The 23649-nt window shown below is 37.7% G+C and overlaps 1 protein-coding gene across 4 annotated transcripts; it reads left to right on the top strand.

Moving 5' to 3' along the window:
* The first annotated feature begins 2818 nt into the window (after nt 1-2818).
* On the top strand, nt 2819-21412 carry NRPB5 (Eukaryotic rpb5 RNA polymerase subunit family protein). 4 transcript variants are annotated; one of them, XM_088953881.1, is made up of 5 exons: nt 2819-3131; nt 3297-3556; nt 14453-14632; nt 15141-15254; nt 20927-21412. In XM_088953881.1, exons 2-5 carry the CDS (start codon nt 3356-3358, stop codon nt 21050-21052), a joined length of 621 nt encoding a protein of 206 aa, XP_088810007.1. In that variant the 5' UTR covers nt 2819-3131; nt 3297-3355; the 3' UTR covers nt 21053-21412. The 4 variants fall into 4 exon arrangements, with proteins under 4 accessions (XP_088810007.1, XP_088810005.1, XP_088810008.1 ...); XM_088953879.1 differs by having other exon boundaries at nt 2819-3159; XM_088953882.1 differs by having other exon boundaries at nt 2819-3159; nt 19642-21224.
* The last annotated feature ends 2237 nt before the right edge of the window (nt 21413-23649 follow it).

The raw sequence follows: 23649 nt of genomic DNA, 5'->3' as shown, positions 1-23649 counted from the left end.
TTTGAGTGACATCTATGTAGGTTAGTGGTTTGATTTCATCTTGTTTGGCTGAAGTAAGTAGTGGTGTTCATTGTTTAAATACCTCCCTAGATTAGTTTTTTATCTTCTTTTCTCTAATGAAGCATGAAATTTGGAAATTAGTCCTTTAAAGACATCTATGAGTAAGAAGTCTAGAATAGAACAAAAAAGGATGGGAGGAGATCTCCCAATCACTTTGCTTCCCTCTAGGAATTTCGAAAGAGGTGTTACTTGTAGGAAGATCACTTGGATAAAAAATTGAGGAAGGGAAGATCCTACCACACTTTGCTCCAAGTGAGAATTCCAAAAGAACTAGGAGGTTTAATTCCCAATAGATTGCTAGTCATAATGAGAAGGTTCCCAAATGCACATACTAAAATTTTTGGAGATTTTTTTGCTATGATTTCTTTGATTATTATTGAGGAGATTGGCATTATACATAAATTATGGAAGAGGGTGCCTAACACCTTTCCTCTCCCTCTCATGCGATGCCTAGAAATGCCATTAGGGTATGAAAGCCTTTATTTCTTAGTGCTTTTAAGCATGGGAGGCCCATCACTCCTATGCCTTTCAAATAGATGGGCGGCAGTTCCATTGAATTTCAACCATGGATTGAACCCCAAACCAATTTGTGGTGCACCTTCCTAGCTCCCTATAGAATGGCATATCCATGGGGATTGGAACAAAGCGCGTGAATGCAAGCAAAACACTTTGAAAACACAAGAAAACTTGAGGGGCCCCAGCTTAATTCGGCTTTAATGTATTATTATTTTAAATGATTTATGTAAATGATGAAAGAGATCGATAGGGTCGAGTTGCTCTATTTGATGATTTAGGGCTTGATAGGGTCGAGTCACAATTTTTGATTGGTTCTACATCCCATTGAATATATAAGTGACAAACATATAATAATGCAAAATTTATCCCATTTAGTATAGAAGTGACAAACGAATAATCTATTGCAATTTTTAGACTTATCTTTGTTTTGTGTTAATGTTCAGTAAATTAATAAAGTTCAAAACTTGTGATACTTGGTATGCATTGACAAATTAGTACAATACACGGTTATTTGAGGCTGACCACCATGGATGATGCAAGAGAATATCATATTTATGGCATTTCAAAATCAAGATCTATTTGTGAAAATTAAGGCAAATAATTTTTTGTGGTGTTCAAAGAGATGAGATTAATAAAATATAAAAAACTCCCCTAAGGTTTTTAAAAATCATAAAACCTCCCTTTGAGTTTCAATTTAGCAAAAACCTCATTTAAACTTTTGGAAAATTCAATACATACCTCCCTTCCATAGACCTCTTCATGGGCGGGTAGCCTAATGGCCCGGCTCGGCCCAGCCCGCACCCCGGTCGGGCTTGGTCATGTAATTAGGCTCGCGGGCCTGACCTCAGGCCTAACACAGTAAGCCCAACTGTGTTACGGGTCGAACTCGGGATTTGTCAAAAAAACCAGGCCTAAGCCTGGCCTGGCCCGAATCAGCATTATATATTTTATAAAATACATAATATGTATTTTACATATTATATAAAATATAATATTTATTGAAATATATATATATATATTTTATAATTTAATATATACATTTTTTTATTTTTTCTTTATAATTTCTCTCTCACTCTCTCTCTCTATTCAGTCACTTCAACAGTAGTAACAAGGGCTAAATTTTGGGTTCGGGCCTAGGCCCGGGCTTCGGGCTTTTTATGAGGGCCGGGCTCAGGCCCAAGTTGTAGGTCCGATGGTCGGGCTGAGCTCAGACTCAGGCCTTAGAAAAATCTATTAATGCAGAATGAAAGCCCAACCCGGCCTATCCCATGAACAGGTCTACCCTTCCATCATTGACACATACAAAAAAAATGAAAAGTTATGAAATTACCCCTAACTAATTATCAGGGCCTACGGGGCATCATTCTATATATTTTAGAATACTAAAATTACCCTTAATCAATTCACCCAACTTTTACTTTTGAGAGTCATTTGACACAAATCATGGCCAATCTCTAGTTCCTTAATGAAGCTCGTCCCTTATTCCAACCCCAACAAGGCCAAAAACGACTCTGGTTGATAATCATGTAAAAATCAGAGAATCATCTCAGCTTCATGCGTTCAATTTTGAAAGGTGGAAGTCCGAATTCTTATCGGTGGTTTTTTTGATTAGTTTCAATTATGTAAATTCTTATTTTTTATTTAAACAAAATAGGATGAAGAAACCCTAATCCATATTTTTTATTTGTTTTAAAATTTTAATATATTAAAAATAGAAGGAGTGGATGTTTGAATCGTCACATGAAATTTAAGTGTTGAGAGAATGGTGACATGACACTCTCTTAGGCTATGTTTGGTTTGAAGGAAAATATAAGAAAAGAAATAGAAAGGTAAGAAAACCTTTACAAATCTTTACAAACCAAGCATAGCGAGTGTGCAGTGGATATGGACTCTTTGAATTATTTTGGGGTTTAGTTTTTAGTTTTTCTTTTTTTTTTTGATAAGTTATTATTTAGGCTGCCTTTGGAAACAAATGCAAATATGTAAAGTGTAAAATGGTTCATATAAATTACAAAATTGAGTTGTTTTTGGACGAACAAATTTACCTTCTTACCAGACTTTAAGCTGTAATGGATGTAAACATGAATTCCAATAAAGTATATATATTTTTTTTAATCAAGTTGAATGCAAATTTAATTCTTTTTTATTGATGTACTTTTACATCTTATTATCAATGTAAATATGCATCGATGCATAAATGTAATATTGCCGAATATAGGCAAAAGTGAACGAGTGCAAATTTACCCAGAACCAGATTTAGGCTTCATTTGCATTGTTTCCAAACGCACCTTAGGGGTTCAGGGGTTAAGATTACCAAGGTATAGATATGAAAATCAAGAGGCGGTCGAAAGCTCTTCTTCAACGGGTAGGAGCCAAAAATATTGCTGTGCTGGCCGCGTATCTTTCTCTTTCGTGAAGCTTAAATCTAAATGTATTCGTAGGGTTAGATATCCCCAATTAGTACTGTTAGAAGCTCCAGAGTCTAAACCCAAAAGAGTTGCAGCAGCTAGCCGGAGAAGAAAAAGGAAGAAAACACTCTCAGTTTCCTTTGAATTGTTAGTCCTTTGTCGAAACCCTCCTGAGGTATCGACTGTATCATCTTGTATCGCGTTGACACTGTGTGATACATGCGACACATAGTCGATACGCATATTGATGCTTTGATACTTAAACTTGTTGGGCGCAACTTCTAAAGCCTCCTCACGTCGCTTGTGTTTTAGGTGTCGATAATCGGAACTGCTCGCTCACTTTCGCCCTCGTTTGTAAAACAAGTACAAAGATGTCTTCAAGCGAAGATGAGATCACAAGGCTTTTTCGAATCCGGCGAACCGTGATACAAATGCTCAAGGATCGTGGTTATTTGGTTGGAGACTTCGAACTTAACATGACGAGATCCCAATTCGTCTCTAAATATGGGGAGAACGTTAAGAGGGAGGACCTTGTAATCAACAAAGCCAAGCGAAACGATTCCTCCGATCAGGTTTGGGTTTTTACTTATTTATTTTGATATGTTCCTTTGCCCAGATTTTGTCAAAGTTTTAATATTTATATATGGTTCTTCGTGAAGTTCTAAAGCGAAGATTATTCTGCTTAAGATAAATTAGAAGAAAAAGGATAGGTAAGTCTTTAGACGATTCAGGATAAAGTGGGACTGGATATTAGTATTTATTGAATGCGTAGAGAATAGGGGCTGTTGAAATCGAACAAATGAGGCGGGGTTTTAGAGGATTTCTTTTTCGTTGGGGTTGAAGCAAGGGTTGATATCTGCAGGTTGAACATGGCTTTTTCTTGGGCTACTTTTGACAGCAAACAGTTAGGGGAGTGAGCCATAGCTAATAGTTGTAGCTCTAGGTTTAAATCCTAATTGAAAGACTTTTCCTGAGCTTAAAGATCCTCATCCATACCTAATTTTACAAGACATGGATTTTTTTTAAGTAAAAAACATATATCGTAGTTTGCTAGGTACCATAACCATATTTCCTTAATAATTATTCATAATTTTCATAAGAAAAGTATAAGCTTCATGTCAAAACATAGAAAGTCAACATATTCATGAGAAGAAAAAGAAGAAAGAAAAGAAAGTTAAAAAAATATAGGGGCTGAACACTTATTTTTGTTATAGGAAAGGAAGAAAACAAAAAATGTGGAAGTCTTTGAGGCAGGCTTCCACCTTTTTATTGATTAGACAAAATTTTAAGTTCATCCTTACTTATTGGTTCAGGTTTTGAAGTCTTTGAGTGTTCGACACAGCATTTAGCAATGCCTGTGTTGATTAAACCCTAACAAATAAGAAAATAATAAAATGAAATTAGTATATAAACACGCAAAATGAATATTTTAGTTCAATAATGTCTATTTTAATTATAATCTCAAAAAATCAAGAATATAAAAGTATTTCATATACATTGTACAAAACTGCTTGGCGATTAGGCGAGGCGAGCCTCCAAGGGTGCCTTGTTGCCTAGGCCTTGGAAACTATAGTAGAAGCCACTGCTTCCCAAGCCCAACTCCTCCATGGATCATCATGGGAATAATTCTCATGTAAGTCAAACAAATCCACACGCAATGGCTTTTTATGCTACATATGAAGGAAAATAAATTCAATTTCTAGTCTTAAATAGCGTAAATAAATCATTTTCTAGTAAGGGCTTAAAAAATCTCCCTTGACAAAACTAAATATAAACAAAAGCATAACAAAGTAGGGAACTAATTCTTAATTGAATTTATTTGAATTGTAGTGAATTGTATAAATTGTAGGATTAAAACAAAAATCATAAGGTTTTTGCAGAAAGGATTCGGACATAAGATTCAAATTGTATCACAAATCATAAGATTTTGACAACATTGATCGGTGGAAATGTTGGCCATCCAAATATAGTGGCTCACCCATCAGGAATTCAAGGAAAAGGTAAGGGTTGGTGGGACACCCAAGTTCCAAAACCTATTTGGGAAGGTCAGAAGTTTCTGAAAAAGCTGCAAATCTTGAAAGGAGAAATTAAAGAATGGAACAAAGTTAGGTTTGGGCCATCCTAATTTCACAAATTGAGGAGATTGATAGGAAGGAGATGCTGAGTGTACTAGATGATCATGATACGGGAAAGAGCTAGAGGTTGCTTTATTGAGAGAGGAGATCAGCTGGAAGCAGAAGTCTAGGGAGAGGTGAATTAAGGAAGGGGATGGAAACACAAAATTTTCCATGCTATAGCAAATGGTAGAAAAAGGAAGAGCTCAATCTCATCTTTATTGGTTGGGGGGGGGGATTGAAATAACAGATGAAGGTGAAATTGCTTTGTAGACCATTTCAGATCAATATATCGCAGGCCAATCAATGAGAGGTGGCCATTGGATGGGCTTGAATGGGATTGTTTGGGAGAAAATCAAGTGGAGATTTTGGAGAAAAGGTTTGAGGAGGTTGAAATTAAGGAAGCGGTTTTGTCTATGGATAGATCTAAGGCTCCCAAGCTTGATGGATTCACAATGACTTTCTATCAAGATTGCTGTTAGATAATTAAAGATGAGTTGATTAAAGTTTTTAGGAATTCCATAGAAGGGGTGTAATCAGCCTGGGGATGAATTCAACCTTTCTTGGCCTTGATCCCAAATAAGAAAGATGCCACCCAGGCAGGGGATTTCAGACCTATAAACCTAGTGATTTTTTTTTGTTATTGAATTGTGGTTTTATTATTAATCAAATTATAGATAGTACAGGCATCCCAAGGAGAGGCACAAGGTGCAACTTCTCCTTAAAAGAAAAGTACAAGTACACAGACAACAGTAGCGAAAAATTACAAAACAGCCCAGTACAAATTTCCCTATTGACCCCTTGTTTGGCAAGACAATCAGCTAACGCATTATCCGACCTTCCCACCTAATGTAGGTTGATATTCATATTTCTAGTTAACCACTTAGCTTTCTTTATCAGGTCCCTGTAGCACCAAACCACTGAATCTGAATCTGTCAGCCATCCCACAACAACTTTAGAATCTCCTTCAAGTATTAGGTTTTCCACCCCAAGTTGATGTGCAGTTTGAATACCTTGTAAGGCTGCTAACAGTTCAGCCCTATTAGAGTCTCCCAAACCCACTGAGCCAGAAATAAGGCTAAGATGTTACCGTCCTTATCTCTCAAGACCCCTCTTATTCCAGAAGGTTCTGGGTTACCTTGACCTATAAGCCTAGTGATTTGTATCTATAAGATAATTGCCAAGGTACTATCTTCAAGACTTAAAAAAGGTACTCCCCTCTTAATTGCAAATGAATGTGTGGAGGCTTAGAAAAGGTTAAAGAAGAAGGGAATAACAATCAAGTTGGACTTGGAGAAAGCTTATGGTTTAATGGACTAGGATTTCTTGATTAATATTATGACGAGGTGTAGCTTTGGGGTATTATGGTGTAAATGGGTCAGAGGTTGTTTGCAAACAAACCACTTCTTTGTTATAGCTAATGGGCCAGCAGATGATTTCATTGAGGGGCTTCGAGGTCTTACACAAGGTGATCCACTCTCTCCCTTTCTCTTTACACTAGTAGCTGAGGTCTTATGTAAGCTGATCTCTAATGGTAACTCCATGCAGCAAGAAAGGAAAATTGGTTTGGAACACCATTCTGGCAGCTGTTATTTGGGCTATTTGGACTGAGAGAAATAACAGAATTTTTCATGGTAAAACTAAAAGTCCAGATGGGATAGTGCAGAGAGCTGTAGGCAAGTTATTGTCTTGGGTGTCGGTGATGGAGGAATTTAAACATCAAAATTTGCGTCTGTTGTTTTGTTCTCAGTCTTGGATGAGATTGTAATCTGAGGTGGTCCTAGGCAGCCTTTAATGGCCTGAGCTCTATTGTAATGTTTCTTTGAATGAATAAATTACCTTACCTTTTACAAAAAAAAAAAAAAAAAACTCCATGCAGCTGTTTAAGGGTTGGGTAGTAGGAAGAGATAGAGTTTTGGTCTCCTACTTGTAGTCTGTAGATGATATTATGGTTTTTTGTGATGGGGAAGGCAGGGAAGGGGTTGAAAATATGAAGTTAGTAGTTAAGCTCTTTGAGAGGATTTCCAATTTGAAAATCAACTGGTCTAAAAGTTTACTGGTTGGTATCAACTTGGAAGATGATGATTTGAGAACAAAGGTAGATTTGTTAGGTTGTGAGAAGGGGAATTGGCCTCTGTGTTATTTAGGATTGCCCCTTGGTGGCAATCCTAGATCAGTTAGTTTTTGGACCCCAGTAATGGAAAGGTTCGAGAGAAGGCTAGCAAGCTTGAAAAGGAATTAGATCTCAATGGGAGGGAGAATTATATTAATCAAGTTCACTCTAGCAAATCTCCCAGTGTACTAGCCGATTTTTAGGATGCCCCAAGCAGTGCTAAAGAGAATTGAAAAGGTTATGAGAGAGTTCCTTTGGGGGCCTGGGGAAGGGAAGAAAGAACACTTGGTTTGATGGGACAAGGTGGTACAATTGAAGGAGGGAGGGGGACTAGGCATTGGAAATGTTAAGTTGAAAAATATGATTTTGTTGAGAAAATGGCTCTGGAGATTCCCTAAAGAAAATGTAAAGTTGTGGAATAGAGTTATATCAAGTATCCATGGGCTGTCAAACAATGGGCGGGATGCGGGCTGCTTGAGGGTTGGGGTTCCTCCTTATCTGAGGTCTTTCCTTCTCTCTTTGATCTCTCTAGTTTTAAAGGAAAACCTGTGTGTCATTTTATCAACTCATCCTTATCCCATTCTGGTTTGAATTGGAACCTAGGCTTTACTAGAAACCTTAGAGAATTGGAAAATTCCAGTGTTTCTGCTCTGCTTAGCCTGTTGAATTCAGTGGTCTTGGGATGATGGTTTAGATTCCAGAGTGTGGCCCTTAATCAAATAAGGGCTTTTTCTTGCAAGTGAGGTTAGGGTTAGGTTGGAGTTACATTGGATTGAGCCAAACTCATAATGAACCTTATCCATTGACATCTCTACTGACAGGTAACTCTCTCTCTCTCAAAATTTAAAATTTGTAATATATTATATTATTATATATTATATAATATAAGCAGTCAATTGAGCGTTGACTGGTATAAACCATTGATCCATGAACAGTTCAAAATTCATTGGGTTGACCATCTGGTTTTGTGGTTTTTGACCAAGTCAATGGGTTGTTTCAACTTACTGGGTTTTGTATAAACCAAGGTTCAAAATTTCAATACATATTGGGCCGTATCGTATTGGGGGTTTCCCGATATGCCCCTATAGGGGGTGCTTTGGGTCAGACCATGGTTCAGGGGGTAGATGGTCCTTAAACCAACCCCTCTGAACCAGATTAAAAAAAAATAAAAAAAAAGGGACAAGCGAGCCTCAATACAGGCCGATACGCCCCTACTGGTGTATCGGCCTGTATCAATATTTTGAACCTTGGTGTAAACCAAACCTGGGTTTAGCTTTTTCAGATCAAAGAAAGTCATTAAGCAAAATGAAAGCTATTTAAGTTTTGCTTCCCCTCTTTTTGTCATATTTCGTACAATGTCCTTTTTGGGCTCAGCTGTTTTAAGGAGCAAGTGTTAACCTGATCCTGTGGGTAAGGGTTGGGTAGGAAGTGATTGTATTGGTCTTTAGTTGTTACATATGCTTTAAGGGGTATTCATTCCCTGGTTGTATCACTTTCTGTATATTCTTGTTTATTTAATGAAATACTTTCTGTTACCTATCTTAAAAAACAATATTCTATTTGGGAATAAAACAAAAAAATTGGAAAAACATTTGGTGGGGGATAGATCCCTAAAAGACTATTTCTTACCCTTTTCAAAAATTGGAAAAAACATTTGACAGGGGATAGATCCTTAAAAGACTATTTCTTACCCTTTTCTCTATTCCTTTCTGTTAAGTAAATGCCAAAACCTATCTCCCCTTTTGCTTATTTGTCTGGTATTGGGATTTCTTGGTATTTTGGTTTTAGGAGAGGCTTGAGATATCTTGAAACTAGCAAAGATGAGAGAGGACCGGTAGAGATTTAACTTGTGTTAGATGCCTCCAAGAGGAAGATATCTTATAAAATATGATAAAATCAAGGACAGATGGAAAATATTTAAGAAAATATATTAAATGGGAAATATATAGACAATGTGATTTGAATCCAAAACACCTATATGAAAGACATCCATTCTTACTATTAGGCAAGTCTTGGATCTTGATAAGTTAATAAGTCAGTTTAAACTTTTTTCTGGTAATAAAAGAATTATTAAGAGGAGAAAAAGAAAATACAAGAAAGGTGACTAGAAGTTGCTTTTAAAATTTAACCCATATTTTTATAAAACTAAAATTGTAACAAGGTTAATGGGTTGTGCAGGATGGTTGGGTCAAAGCAGGTTTGGGTTGGGTTTTTTATTTAAATGGGACATTAATGGGTTAAAATCCAATCAAAAACCAAATATGCCTAATTGCCACCCGTAATAGTCTTCACTAGCTTGTTTTTCGTTAGCATGGTTCTTTGATTTGATTGGAATCATTTTGTTATATCTAGACTTACATCTGCTCCACGTTCCTGGTTACCATGGCAAACAATCATCAAACTGGGAATCTTAAATTGGGGCACTAAAGCAGCAATTCTATAGACACCTTGGGAAATGACATGCAAGACTCTTTACAGACAAAAAGAGGGAGAATTATGTGGAAGTGTATCAGAGCAGCAATCTTGTGGGCTGTTTGGGAAGAAAGGAACACCAGAATCTTTTCTGAAAAGGAAAGAAGCGTATCAGACGTTAAGGACTGTGTTTTGCCAAGGGCAATTCAGTGGCTGAAAACTTCAAACCTGTTTGATAGCTATTCCTTTGATGACCTTTGGAGAAGTTGGTTAGCAGAGGCTAATACTTCTACAAGGAAGAACAGACTTTTGGTACAATGGATACCTGGGGAGGAGTTTTTTAAGCTGAATTTCGACGGGAGTAGCCGAGGTAGCCCTGGACCTTTGGGTATAGGAGTTCTGAGAAATAAAGGTAGCATTATCATATCCTTATATTCAGGTCCTGTGGGTCTGGGAGATTCTATAAGGGCTGAATTGCTTGCTGCTGTACAAGGAATCCAGCTTGCAAACCACCTAGGAGTAGAGCATTTGCTTATTGAAGGGACTCTTTGGTGGTGGTGGGATGGTTGCTGAATCCGGACTCTGTTTTGGGGCTATAGGAATCTCCTTAAAAAAGTCAAATGGCTGACAGGAAATATGACAATTAGAGTCCAGTGGGTAGGAAGATCAGCAAACTCAATGACTGATTCACTTGCTAAACAGGGGGTCTCTCGGGATTCTTTATTTTGAGCTACCTTTTTATTATGCTCAACTGATTTTCTAATGCTGTGATCAATCATAAAGGAAAGGTCGCATCTTGTGCCTCTCCTTGGGTTGCCTGTAACTCTTATTTACTGGATTAATAAAATGCTTACTCATTTATCAAAAAAAAAAGAAAAGAAAAGAATCTTTACAGACAAAAGCTTATCTAAAGAAACAATGAGTGAAACTATTATGGTGAGGGTGGTACATTGGGCAATATCTAGGCCTATTTTTGATCACTAATCCACTGATGGCATCATAGGAAATTGGCAAATTATTGTTGATACATTACATTTAGGTAACTGATGATTAAACTTCAGTCACCTCCTAGACACACCTTCATTAATATGAACTTTGACGTTGAAGGTTGGGCAATCGTGGAAATTCAGGGATTGGGGGAGTTTTTGGGAGATGCTATTTTTTTTATCAGAAACACGGAATTGATATCATTAATAAAAACAGGCATTGATACAACAAGAGGTTGTGAAAAAAAGTTAAAAAAACACAGCTATAGGAAAGCTGACTCAACCTAGATATTACAATTGAGCCCAATACAATTGAGTTCTTTGTACCTTTTGCTTAGCTAAACCATCTGCCAAGCTGTTGGCAGTTCTTCTCACCCACTTAACTCTGATTGTCATATCCTTTGATAACCATTTAAATCGCCTGAAATCATTCCTTAGGTGCCATACCCCCTCCCCTTTCTTCAGCCATTACACAACAGTTCTCGGATCACCCTCAATGACTAGGCTATCAATGCCAACTCCTTTGCCTTCTCGACCCCGTATACTGCTGCTAATAGTTCTGCTCTTGCCATATCACCTTGTTCAGCAGGCCTGGAGTATTAAGGCTACAATGTTTCCTTCCTCATCCCTAATTACCCCCCGATGCCTGAGGGACCTGGATTACCCAAACAACTCCCATAAATTCAGTTTCTTCCAGCTGCATAATGGGTATGATCACATCTCAGCGGGTTTCTGTCTTCTAGACGATGAAGCAGCAATAAAAGCCCATGCCCTAAAAAAATCTTCAACCTTAAAAGTCTGAACCCATTGTGCCACTCTTAAGGTCATTATTTCTAGCAAGGCTTCCTTGCTCCTTTCTCTTTCCTTAAATATTCTTGAATTTCTTTCGAGGGATACTCAGAAGTGGTGTTGGTTTGTTCTGGAATAACAACACACTGGGGATTTGGAAATATGGAATTCTTATTAGGGAATATAGAAAACTGGCTGTGGAAATGAATGCAACTTTTTTTTTTTTTTTGAAGAGTCAGAATAAAAGATTTCATTAAAATAAAAAAAGATTCGTACAACCCAGGGGGTGTTATGATAACACCCAGCCACATCCTAGCACAAATGCCGGTTACATCACAATAGATAAATCAAGAGATAAAGAACTGGTCAAAATAACAAGTCTGTAACTCAAGAAAATTCCAAAATTTCTCCTATAACTCTGTTCTGCTAGTCTGAAGGAAGTCTGGATGCACCAGAATCCAATCTGACACCAAATTCACAATCAAGACTAAAAGACCTCGAGTGTTCTTCTGTTTGTTCTCAAATAATGCTCTATTTCTCTCATTCCGTAAGACCCAATAGACTGCAAAAGGGATGCAGCTCCACACGATCTTTGCTTTCTTGCTTCCATTAAATCTTGGCTAAGAGGAGAATAACTCTGTTGTAGTCGAAGGCTGAAATAAGTTCATCCCAAATAGAAAATAGAAAAAACTCCATATGATATGAGCCATCTTGCACGTGTAGAACAGGTGGGAAACTGTTTCCTCATCTGAACTGCAAAGATAACAAAAAGTGGCCATGCGAAAACCTCTATTCTTCAGGTGGTCTGAGGTTAAGATGCTGTCCAACGATACTAACCATGCAAAAGCTTCCACTCTAAGGGAGGGGGGGATAGGATTCCCCCACACTCCTTCCACCTGATCAGCAATCGTCTGCTCCCTTATCAGTGCCATGTAAAAGGATTTCACAGTAAAAATTCCATTTTTGCATTCCTTCCACCATAGTCCATCTCTATCAGAAGCAGAAGTTTCAGTCTGTTGCAGATTTTCTAACAGTAGTAGACATTCTTCAATTTCCTGATCTCTCAATCGCCTCCTAAACTTTGGGCTCCGCATTAATTGGTCTCCCCTCATCTCAAAGCATTGATCCTCCTAACCTGCTACTCAGAGAGCCTGTAAAGTCTTGGACATACCTCCCTCAGCTTCCCAAGCCCACACCATTCATCTTCCCAGAATCTCAGTCTTGACCCCTCCCCCACCTTAAAACTGACCAAAGCTTTGAACTCTCTATTAATTTTTTTTGATAAATAACTCTCTATTAAAATTCATTATCCCCTTCCACATACTCACCCCATAGGAATTCGAAACTTCCCTTGATTCCCATCCAAACCTCACTACCCCATATTTCCCGACTACCACCCTCCTCCATGAAGAATCCTTTTCTCTATCCAGACCAAACTTCCATAGCCACTTACCAGAAAAAAGCCCTATTAAACTTTCACCCTTCTAAACCCCAGTCCCTCTTTTCCTTTTGGTGTACAAACCTTATCCCAATTCACCAAATGGAACTTGTTTTGACCCCCAACTCCTTCCCAAAGGAAATCTCTCTGAAGTATTTCAATCTTTTCGGCCACCTTCCTTGGAATATTTAGGAGCAACAAATAATATATTGGTAAGCTTGAAGAGAGTTATTCTACCCCCAAAGGACAAGCATTTTGCTTTCCACTTCTCTAGTCTTCTTTCCACCCTTTCTAGCACTGGCCTCCATACCTCTGCTTCAAAAATCTTGGTTCCCATCGGGAGACCCAAATAGTTGAAAGGTAACTCCCCTAACCGGCACTCCAACACTGTAGAACATTGATCCAGCACCTCCCTCTCTACTTCCCCCACTTCAATTAGAAGACTCTTGGATAGATTAATTTTCAGACCTGTTAAACTCTCAAAATTTGCCAATATGGCCCTTAAACTCAGCACCTGGTCCATCGAGGCATCTATAAAAAAGAGAGTGTCATCTGCATACTGCAAATGGGAGATGCAGGCCCCCTCCAAACCTACTCTAAATCCTTCAATCCAACCCAGTTGAACACCCTTCACCATAAGTAAGTTTAGCACCTCCATAACCAGAACAAAAAGCAAAGGGGAAATTGGATTTCCCTGTCGTAAGCCTCTAGATGCCTGAAAGAATTCTGATGGAACTCCATTAAGAAGAAGAGAAAAGAACACTTAAGATACACAAGCATACACCCAACTCCTCCATTTCTCCCCAAAGCCCATCAAATACTGCATCTCCTCCAGGAAACCCCATTCCACGTGGTCATATGCCTTCTCAATGTCAATAAACCAGACTGGCCTCCCGCTTGTCGGCCTAGAGTCAATACATTCACTAGCCACCAGCACCCTATTTAGAATTTGCCTCCCTTACACAAAGGCCATCTCTGTTTCACCCACTATTTCATGCTGAACTGATTCCAGCCTCCGTGATAGCACCTTAGCAGAAGCTTATGAGTGCTGCTTATTAAGCTGATAGGTCTGAAATCTTTAATATTCACAGCCGCATCCTTCTTTTGAATCAAAGAGATAAAGGTGGCATTCAGCCTTTTGTCCAGATTTTTTGTGTTGCAGAATTCCTTGATCATTTGAACAAAATCCTTCTCCAAGAAACTCCAGCCAGCCTTAATGGAACTAAAGTTAAACCCATCAGGCCCCAGAGCTTTGTCTCCTTCAATCCTTTTCAAAGCTTCTCTGATCTCCCCAATCTCTATTTCCCTTTCCAGCCAAACTGCTGAGTTATCATTCAACTTTCTATTGCTGGGCTCCAATAGCATGTCCTTGTCAAGACAAGGGGTTAATTGGGGACAATTGTTTAGGGGAGTTGTTTACTTGGAGAACTATTTGTAAAAAGCAAAGAATAAAATACAAGTGGTAGGTAGCAAGGATTACCAACAAAATAGGTGCCTGGCCCAATTGTTCATCTATACCATTCTTTCAAACTATTTAATAAAATTCATGATTTTTGCTTGATGGCTTTTTATTTATTTTTACTTGTTTTATTGTTCTTTTTCCCTCCTTCGACCAGATATTTGTTTTCTTTCCGGAGGAGCAAAAGGTTGGTGTTAAAACTATGAAGACCTACACCAACAGGATGAAATCAGAGAATGTTTTCAGAGCAATATTAGTTGTTCAGCAGAACTTGACTGCCTTTGCCAAGACATGTATTAACGAAATAGCTGCTAAGTTTCATTTGGAAGTTTTTCAGGTATTGTATCTTTCTACGAAATTATACAGATGAAGTTGGTACTGAACTGCTAATGAAGTCTGGTTAACTTTGCATTATTGATTATTCTATGGGGATAAATCTTAAGAACTATAGTAGTGACATTGTAACAATATATGTAGATGCAAGCACTTGTTTCTCTCCTTGACGATCAGGCCATGTAATCCTTATTGTGTAGCTGATCTAATGTCAGATTAATTTGGGAAATCAGGTGCAAAAATCGATGGTTCAGAAAAAGGACAAGGCTGATAAAAAAAAAAAAATAAAAGGAAAAGTTTTGCATTTGCATCACACACATTGGCTGTTATAGTCTGTGCAGCCTGTTAATGGGTACCTGCTTGTTATTTATTTGTTTAAGAAAGGGAAATGAAACCAACAAAGTACAACTTTGTATTGATCTCAAAAAAAGAAAAGTACGACACTTTGTAATGGTTAGTATGTGATTACAATGTAGTAGTGATGGCTGTGCACATTGACAACTTTTCTGTAGGAGGCGGAGCTCTTGGTCAACATTAAAGAGCATGTTCTTGTACCTGAACATCAAGTGCTGACGAGTGAAGAAAAGAAGACTTTGCTCGAACGGTATACTTTAAAAGAAACACAGGTTAGTTTTATGGAATTGTGGTATTTAATCTTTGATAGAAAGTGAGTGATTGTTATCTTCTTTTTTTTTGATGAATAAGTGATATCTTCTTTATGGATCGGCTGTAAGGTTACAATTTTCTAGGACAACCCTCCCAATGTGCATATGTGAATATTTGGGTGGATAAAAATATCATTTAATAGGAATAATTATTGCAATCCTAGAAGTAGGGGTAAGCGTTTTAGTCCATTGTACACATAGTAGGGGAGTAGGGGATTCATCTTTTCTAAAAGTTGTTTTTTTTTTCCTTCTTTGGGAAGAAATTATTATATGTTTAATTTATGTTCCCCCCTGTTTCATTTAACATTAAAGTGCTAAGGAGTTCCTTCAAAAAGCTTATCCACATGCACCCTTTCTAGACAAATAATGGGATGAGACCAATCAATACACCCTAATACACTGGAAGGGGTGTATTGATACTTTGAGCCTTGCATTTACTTTTTTTTTTCATAATTTCAAGGGGGGCATTTTTGTGTTATTTAATTAAAAAATGGTTTCTAAACCTTGGGCAAAAGATATGATAATATACCTGATTTAGGGTGTATAGTATTGATACTTCGAACCATGGATGATTCTAAGAAATTTGCTGTAAATCTCTGCATGAAAAAATTATTGCAGAATATTTGTATAAAAAAACAATATAGAACTGATTAGGAAAGAGAGAAAAAAAAAGAAAGAAAAACAGAAAGGAAAACCACATAACATGCTTGTAACTTGAGATTTTGATATTAATATTCACTGTCTCTGGAGGAAATGGAGACAAATAGTGACCAAGAACTCCTTTCTGAAGAATTCTTTATCAAATAAATCCACCCAACTTTTATTTTCCTCTTTGATATTCTATTTGCATTTTAATTTTCTGTTGTATGTTATATGTATTTTCTTGCAGCTTGAGCTTGATGGATTAAGCTCCTGTTAGAGAATTCCATTCATGTTCCTTGAAGTACTTTCAAGCAGCCATTACACAATTAGTTAATGATAGGATCTGCATTGTAACTACTTTACTCTAAATATTTGTAACGGCAGTAGGAGTGGAGTCCTGTGTAGGCAGTTGATAAATAATCATCCAATGTTTATCCATTTCTATTGTGTTGCGCTAATGCTATGCTGCTATATACTTTGGATGACTTGGCATGTTAATGATGCATGATCTATGTCATTCAGCACTATTCTTGCAACTAAACATAGGTTTAGATGTGTAGCACAGAAACAAATAGCTAATAAAATAAAGAAGAGAAGAAAAGAGCCTTGCAAGCTTAATAAGAAGCTTTCTTATTACAAAAATGTTCTCTAAATGAGCCTCAACGGTTAACAAGAAGTTAGATTAGACTAAACACATCCCCAAATAATTACAAACATAAAGCCAAACAAGGGGAAATTGTTAAGCTAAAACCTTTCACCAAACATAATCACCCAAGCAATAAAATTACAAAAATACCCTGGCTGTCTAGAGATGTAAGAAAGCCAAATAAGTCCTGTCCATCATCCATCTTGACCACAAAAAGCATCTTAAGGTGGATTGAAGATTCTACGATCTTCTCAAATTGATTCCACCACTAACCCAACTCTCATGTGGGCTGATTGTCATTGTAATGATGCCAAATAAGCATAGGTGCAGCTTTAGTTCCCTTTTAATATGCCTTAAGTTGATTCCCATCATCTCTCCTCAGCTTGGAAAAACTTGACTGTCGAGTAAAAAGAAAGGTACCTCTCATACATGATGCATATCACAACTTAGGCATTGGAACTCATTGGTAGTGATCCAAGTGCAATCCGAGTGAGGATGACCTTTCCATTTGACAAGAAACTTGTGGTATCCGCCTTGTTTTGTTGAAATAATCTGATCATATAACATCTTCAATCTCTTCTTGGGAAGTGAGGGATGGTGGTAAGTGGGCTACAAGCTGGTCCATGTTGGTGGCATCACCATGATACAATGGTAAATCCTCCACATTGAATACATTAGAGCTGATTTTCTTCATAATTTTAAAAGGACTTGGAATTTCTTGAGTGCAACTTCTTGTAAACTAAATGTCCCTAATAAGTTGACCTCCAACAAAGAGTTGTAGCGACTACACCTTTCATACTGTAATGAGGAGTCTGGATAAGCTAAATGCTAATGGCTGTTAGCGGGCTGTTTGATCAATTGCACACCTCCACTTTATCATTACACGTTCACCAGCACTCCCATGTGTGGAGTGCTCAAGCAGTCACTACAAATTTTGTTTTTCATCTTTTCTATTTTTGAGAGTTTATTTTCATCATCTCTCCTCTTTCTCTTCTCTACCTCCCTCTCCCATCGGTCGTGTTAACAGTCCTCTCAATCTCTCTCTCTCTCACATTTGCCATCTTGTGCTCTGATTTCTTCCACCATGAACCATGTTTACTCTAGCCCACACCACCACTGCAACTCCAGATCCTTCAAGTCAATTGTATGGATATGACAAGAGGCCACTCCTTTGAACACCTCAAAGATCAAACCATGGGTTCCATTTTAATTAATTAGAATCATGATTTAGAGTTTTAAAATATGATATCTAATATTTTCTTTGAAGAAGAAGAAATCACAAACACTGATTTAGGAGAGAGCTCATTATTTAAAATTATTGTGGAGGGGAACCACAAACACTGATAAATTATCTTCAAAATTATGAGGAATGGAAATATAGTATTCTCGTCTTCATGAAAAAAACCATGGGAGCTCTGATTTTTTTTTTGGTTTATGAAACAAACTACAAAATTAATAAACAAAAAGATAAGATTCCCAACCAGTCTGTATTGTGCTTCTTTTGCTTTTTCCCAAGTTCCTTTTTAGGTTTTGGCTGTGGAAAGGCAAATGCAGAATATACAGTGTTCTTTGACCTTTTTTTTTTATCAATAACAGGAAGCATTTCATTAATAAAAGAGGTTAAAATACAAAGGAGGGGAGATAAAATATCTTTACTCCCCAAGGGATCAGAAATACATCCAAAAGAAGAGAAAATAGTTACAAATGAGCCCAGAAAATAGAATCCCTATGAACCCCTTGCCTAGCTAGTCCATTGGTGAAGGAATTGACACTTCTCTTTACCCAAAAACATTTTATATCAATGCCCTTTGTCAACCATTTATACTTTCTCTTCTCATTGCTGTAGTTACAGAGACCAATCTTGTCTTCCTTTAACCAGCCCACTACTATCCAGAATCTCCTTCTATGACCAACTTACTGATATTCAGGTCCCTACTGCCTATCTCTTTTCACCCCTCCCAAGGCCACCATTACCTCAGCCCTAAGGGAATCTCCCACTCCAATTGGATCAGAAAACATGGCTATTATATTCCCTTGTTAATTTCTTAGAACTCAATGCCAGAAGGCCCTGGATTTCCCGAACTGCTATCATTGAAATTCAGCTTGACGAAGCCATGAGGGGGAGGATTCCATAAGGGACTTGAGGTCAACAAGGGCAACAAAGGAGGACATCCTGTCTCTCATTGTAGGCCTAACGCTTGGTTGTTAGCAAGGGCAAAGTGAAGTGCTGACAATGGAAGCCATCACCACAGTTTCCTCTCTTTTGAAATGGACCGCAAGTTAGTAATCCACCATTTCCAGAACCGTCTTCAAGTCACTCAATAGTGGCCTAGCTATTGACATCAAGAGCTACTCTTTCTTGGAGCAAAAGGCTTTGATTGACATGATTAGTTCCAGAACAATCACACAAAAGCTATAAGCATTCTTTCAAAGATTCCCGTCCTTGGATAGTGAGGGTCAATGTAACTAGGTGAACCCATTACTGGGTTCATAGACAATGGAAGAACTGAAGATGAAAAACCCATTTTTGTGAAACTGAAATGTTTGTTGGAGAGGATGTCGATGCTTTGACATTGCCTTGAAACTATTTGAACACCATGACTGATTGCTTTTTTTTTTTGATAAATCCCCATGACTAGTTCTACAACAACGAAACCAAACCAATAGGAACGACTGGTGGGAGGGGGGAGGTAGAATGGAGAGATAAGAGAAAGGGGAAAGGGAGAGGTATTAGGGTTACAGCTTACGGAGAGATTAAAATAGATTTTCATAGGAAAAAAAAAGAAAACAAAATTTGTGGTCCCGTGAGTGACTATTAAAAGGGTTACACATGGGAATTCTGTGAAAAATAAATACAATGATTATATTGGGGGCATTTAAACTAGGGCACAGCAATCTAACATAGAATAAAACAATATGATATGAACAAGGCTAACATAGGACTGTATCCTATATAGGGCTATAGTGTGGCTAAAATCTTCAGAGTTATTTCAGCAGTTTTCTTTTAATTACCTGTGAAGGCATTGGGTGAAAGTGGTTCTGTGGCTCTTCTATTTTCAGGCCCATTAGGTGAGGGGGACTCCACGAGGGCAGAACTATAAGCTGCACTACAAGGGGTACAGTTTGCTGTACAGATAGGAGTGGAGCAGCCTACTAATAGAAGGTGATTCTAAGGTGGTTGTGGGGTGGTTACAGTATCCAGAGACTGCAGTTTGGTGCTTCAGAAATGAACTTAAAATATTAAAATGCTTGACGAGAAACTTGTATGTTAGAATACAATGGGTAGGGAGATCTGCTAATGCTATGGCTGACTGTTTAGCCAAGCAAGGTGCAACGGGGGAACATTTGTATTGGGCTCAGCTGTAATCTGTTTTCGTATTTGGTGGGTTGGAGAGGTTGCAGCTCGTGCCTCTCCAAGTGTCTTCTGTAAAAGTTGCTTCTGATTTCTTTCTCTAATAAATTCTTCATTTATCAAAAAAAAAAAAACAATATGATATGAATAGACTAAAATATTCCTAGTCAAGGTACGAAGTATATATGCACCCGTTATGAGGGTGTTTCGATACTTAATAGCTTTTTTTTAGTTTTTTTTCAACATTGCTTCAGGGAGTTGGTTTTAGGCATACCTCCTGAAAGTGCTCAAAATCTGAAACACCCCTTATTTTGGGTATTGGAGAGCTCCCAATACGATATGGTGATATCGGAATTTTGAACCTTGTACCTAACAAGTCGACCTCCAACAAAGAGTAATAGCATTACAGCTTCTATACTGTAATGAGTATTTTTGCTTAGGATGTTACAAAGTTTGGAGTGATCAATTATACCTTCCATGCTGTAATGACTGTTATTTGTGCCTTTATGTAAACCATGCTTATTCTTGAGATGAAGACCCATGCCTGTGGCTTGTGGGGTGTCCATTCAATTCGTGTATTATAAGCTATTGACAGATTGATCAAACTTCATATAAACCATGGGCAGAAGGTGCATATGTCAAATATTTATGCTTGGTGGTGGTCCTGATGAAAACATTTTTTTCCTTTCAAATTTCTTTGGTTTGTACTTTTGTAAAATTCTTCTTTACGCAAAAAAGAAATTGTAAATTTCTAAGGCCATTTCTGTAGATTAAGCTTTTGCAGCTTCTCTATTATGGCATGGATGTGATTAAGAGGTCGAGATGAGGTGATTCTGAATTTATAATTTAGGATTATGATAGTTATTCATGGTGTTGGGAATCCCATTATGGATACAATTTTCATTTTCTTCCCTTTCTGTATACCTGAAGACTCAAATTTTGTCCAAGTTCTGATGCTCTTTGCATTTTCTTTTCACGATTGGTTGGTTTCAGCTTCCTCGGATTCAAATCGGTGACCCAATAGCTAGATATTATGGATTAAAGCGTGGGCAAGTTGTGAAGATCATCCGGCCAAGTGAGACTGCAGGAAGATATGTCACTTATCGCTATGTCGTCTGAGAAGTTTGAGGATATTTTTAATTATTCTTAAATACATCAAATCTTAAAGTAGCAGGCTTTCATATCCAAGAATAGAGAAATATGAAACCTATTTCTTAGGAATTTGTCTTCTCTGTGAGACACACTTGAACATGCGATGGTGCAACCGTGCAATGCATCAAACAATTGTTTGGAACTTGGTGTGCATCTTTCTGTTTGTAATTTCTTAGAGTGGAGCTTGGTTTCCTGAAAAAAAAAAAAAGAACAAAAGGATTTGGAACCAAGGTAACATTTCAATGCGAAATTATCACATCGTATTGGCAGGCCCGAAAATGGTTTCAGGAATTTTGATCTTTTAATGAAAATTTATGGTTTGCCCTATCTTGTAATTTTTTATTGGTTTTTTAGTTTTATTTTATCAAAACTCTGATACTCTTGTATTTTGGAATTCACATCTGCGTCCCACTGAGGGCACCCCACTAATGCCCCCACTAATGCCCCATAACTTATTCCAACCGTGTATTGAGAATATCTCCCGCTGACAATTGGGAGATGTTTCCAATGTACGCTGAGATGTGCATATGGGGTGTTTGTGGGGCGCCAGATGTGATCTCTGTATTTTGATACATTCCCCACCAGACGCTTATTGTTCCCAAGGCTTGGGAGTTGGGACTGCAAATGTAACAAATGTTAATTCTTGTTTAATTTTGGATTTTATTTTATTCTGCTTCATGGCTTAATATACTTCATTTGTACTACAATCAAACAAAATAAGCTAAAATTTAAAATAAAAGTAGGTTAAAATTTACACTCAAATCATTTTCAGTGTCACAGTTTTGCATCAGTGCAAATTTATTTGCATTGCAGGCAAACGCAGTCTAAGGATCGAAAGATATAACGTCCGAAATTTACTACTAATCAATTGAGATCATAAAAGAGGTGATCAAGCTGGTGCTATTAATCAAAATTCATGAGGTGCTTTGATTGGTCAAAGTTTCTCTAGTATCATCAATTTTCCCCTATTTCAAACGGTAGGAACCAATAATATAGGTGGGGAATCAATGAAACCTTTCTATTTTTTTTTAATATAATTTTTTTTTTCAAGTGGCCACACAACGCGGGTAACCCATCCCCCAAACCCATCCAAACTGAATGTGATTTGGATGGATTGGGCGGTCCAAAAAATTCTATTGAATCGGACCTGTGGACTCGTGTAGACAGACTCCGGGAGAACGGGAACCGTTGTATTAGCATAATTGCATGGGCACATGTCCAAACCCTAACCCTCTTACTAATCCAAAATCTAACAAATTGTCAAATTTAGAATCGCCTTCCATTTGCCGAGGAGACCTCTATAAATTGAGAGCCTAGCTTCCTTGGATCTTTTACACATCGCCCATCCACTGTCTTGACCTTGCCACACAGGTCGTGTTTATATCTCTCATGGCACGTCACTTTTGTTGAAGGTGACTTTTTATTTGAGCTATTCCCCCTTTTAGTACACCTCGGGTCGGTTCTTCCTATGCCACCACAACCATGGCCACCTGCTCAGAGTTCACATTTGCCCCCCCACAGATTGCACCCCAAAAAGGCTTCACATGCACATCTCAACGTGCATTGAGAATATCTCCTGTACTCGTCACTCGGAGATGTTCCTAATACACCATTGGGATGTTCTGTGGGATGTTTTTTTGGGGCATCTATGAATCTACATCCCTAGTTGAAGATGACACTACTACAATTCCATCTACCCGTCACCATCACATGCTTACTAGATCCTAAGATGGGACTTGCCCCACTAAGGCATTAGGCAGTACTCAATATCCTTTGCTAGCTTCACTTATGGTTTTACTTAGGGTTTGTTCATTTGCTCTGAAGTTTGACATATGAAAGTGTAATAATTACATTAAGAAGTATATTGGTATTGGTGAAATTTTCTTTCTTCTGAACTTTGAATGCAGAGAATGTTGTTCTGAATTTTGAATTTTGAAAATTATCAAATATCTATTTCGATCTTATATATAAGAGTTTTTGTTTGTCTTTTGAGGGTATCATTGAAAAATAAAAAGTTATATGATTGCACTTTAAGAAATAAGAGAAGAGAGAAAACGAATACCCAATTTTCTCTTATGGTAAAAAGATTTCTCTTAAAAGATAAGAGTTAGGAGGAAACAGACATGCCCATACAGTCCATAGCCCAAACCATCATGTTTTACTTGGCCTGTCAAGTCTTAAAATTGAAAATTGGTGCCTGAGTCATGCCTTCTGAGTTCAGTGCACTCATTCGCAATGACACTTGTCACCTGGTCATTGCTTTCCTACAAATCAGGTAGGGATGTGGTTTTCTGCAAACGAATTTATTGCCTTAAGCATGGTGTTGACTATGATGAAACATTTAGTCCAGTTGTCACATGCACCACCATTTACTGTATTCTCTCTATTGCATTGCAACACGATTGGCCAGTTCAACAACATGTGAATAATGCTTTTATCCATGGATATTTCTCTAAAGAAGTTTATATTTAACAACCTGAAATGCTTGTTAACCTCGATTTTTATCATACATTTGTTGCCTATAAAATTTAACATAGGGCTTAAACAGGCTATGTGGGCTTGGT

The sequence above is a fragment of the Nelumbo lutea genome, chromosome 7 (genome assembly GCF_056320005.1).
Source record: "Nelumbo lutea isolate HS-2025 chromosome 7, American lotus-T2T, whole genome shotgun sequence".
Lineage (NCBI taxonomy): Eukaryota > Viridiplantae > Streptophyta > Magnoliopsida > Proteales > Nelumbonaceae > Nelumbo > Nelumbo lutea.
Note: the sequence above shows the minus strand (reverse complement) of the source record. Positions and strands in the feature narration are given on the sequence as shown.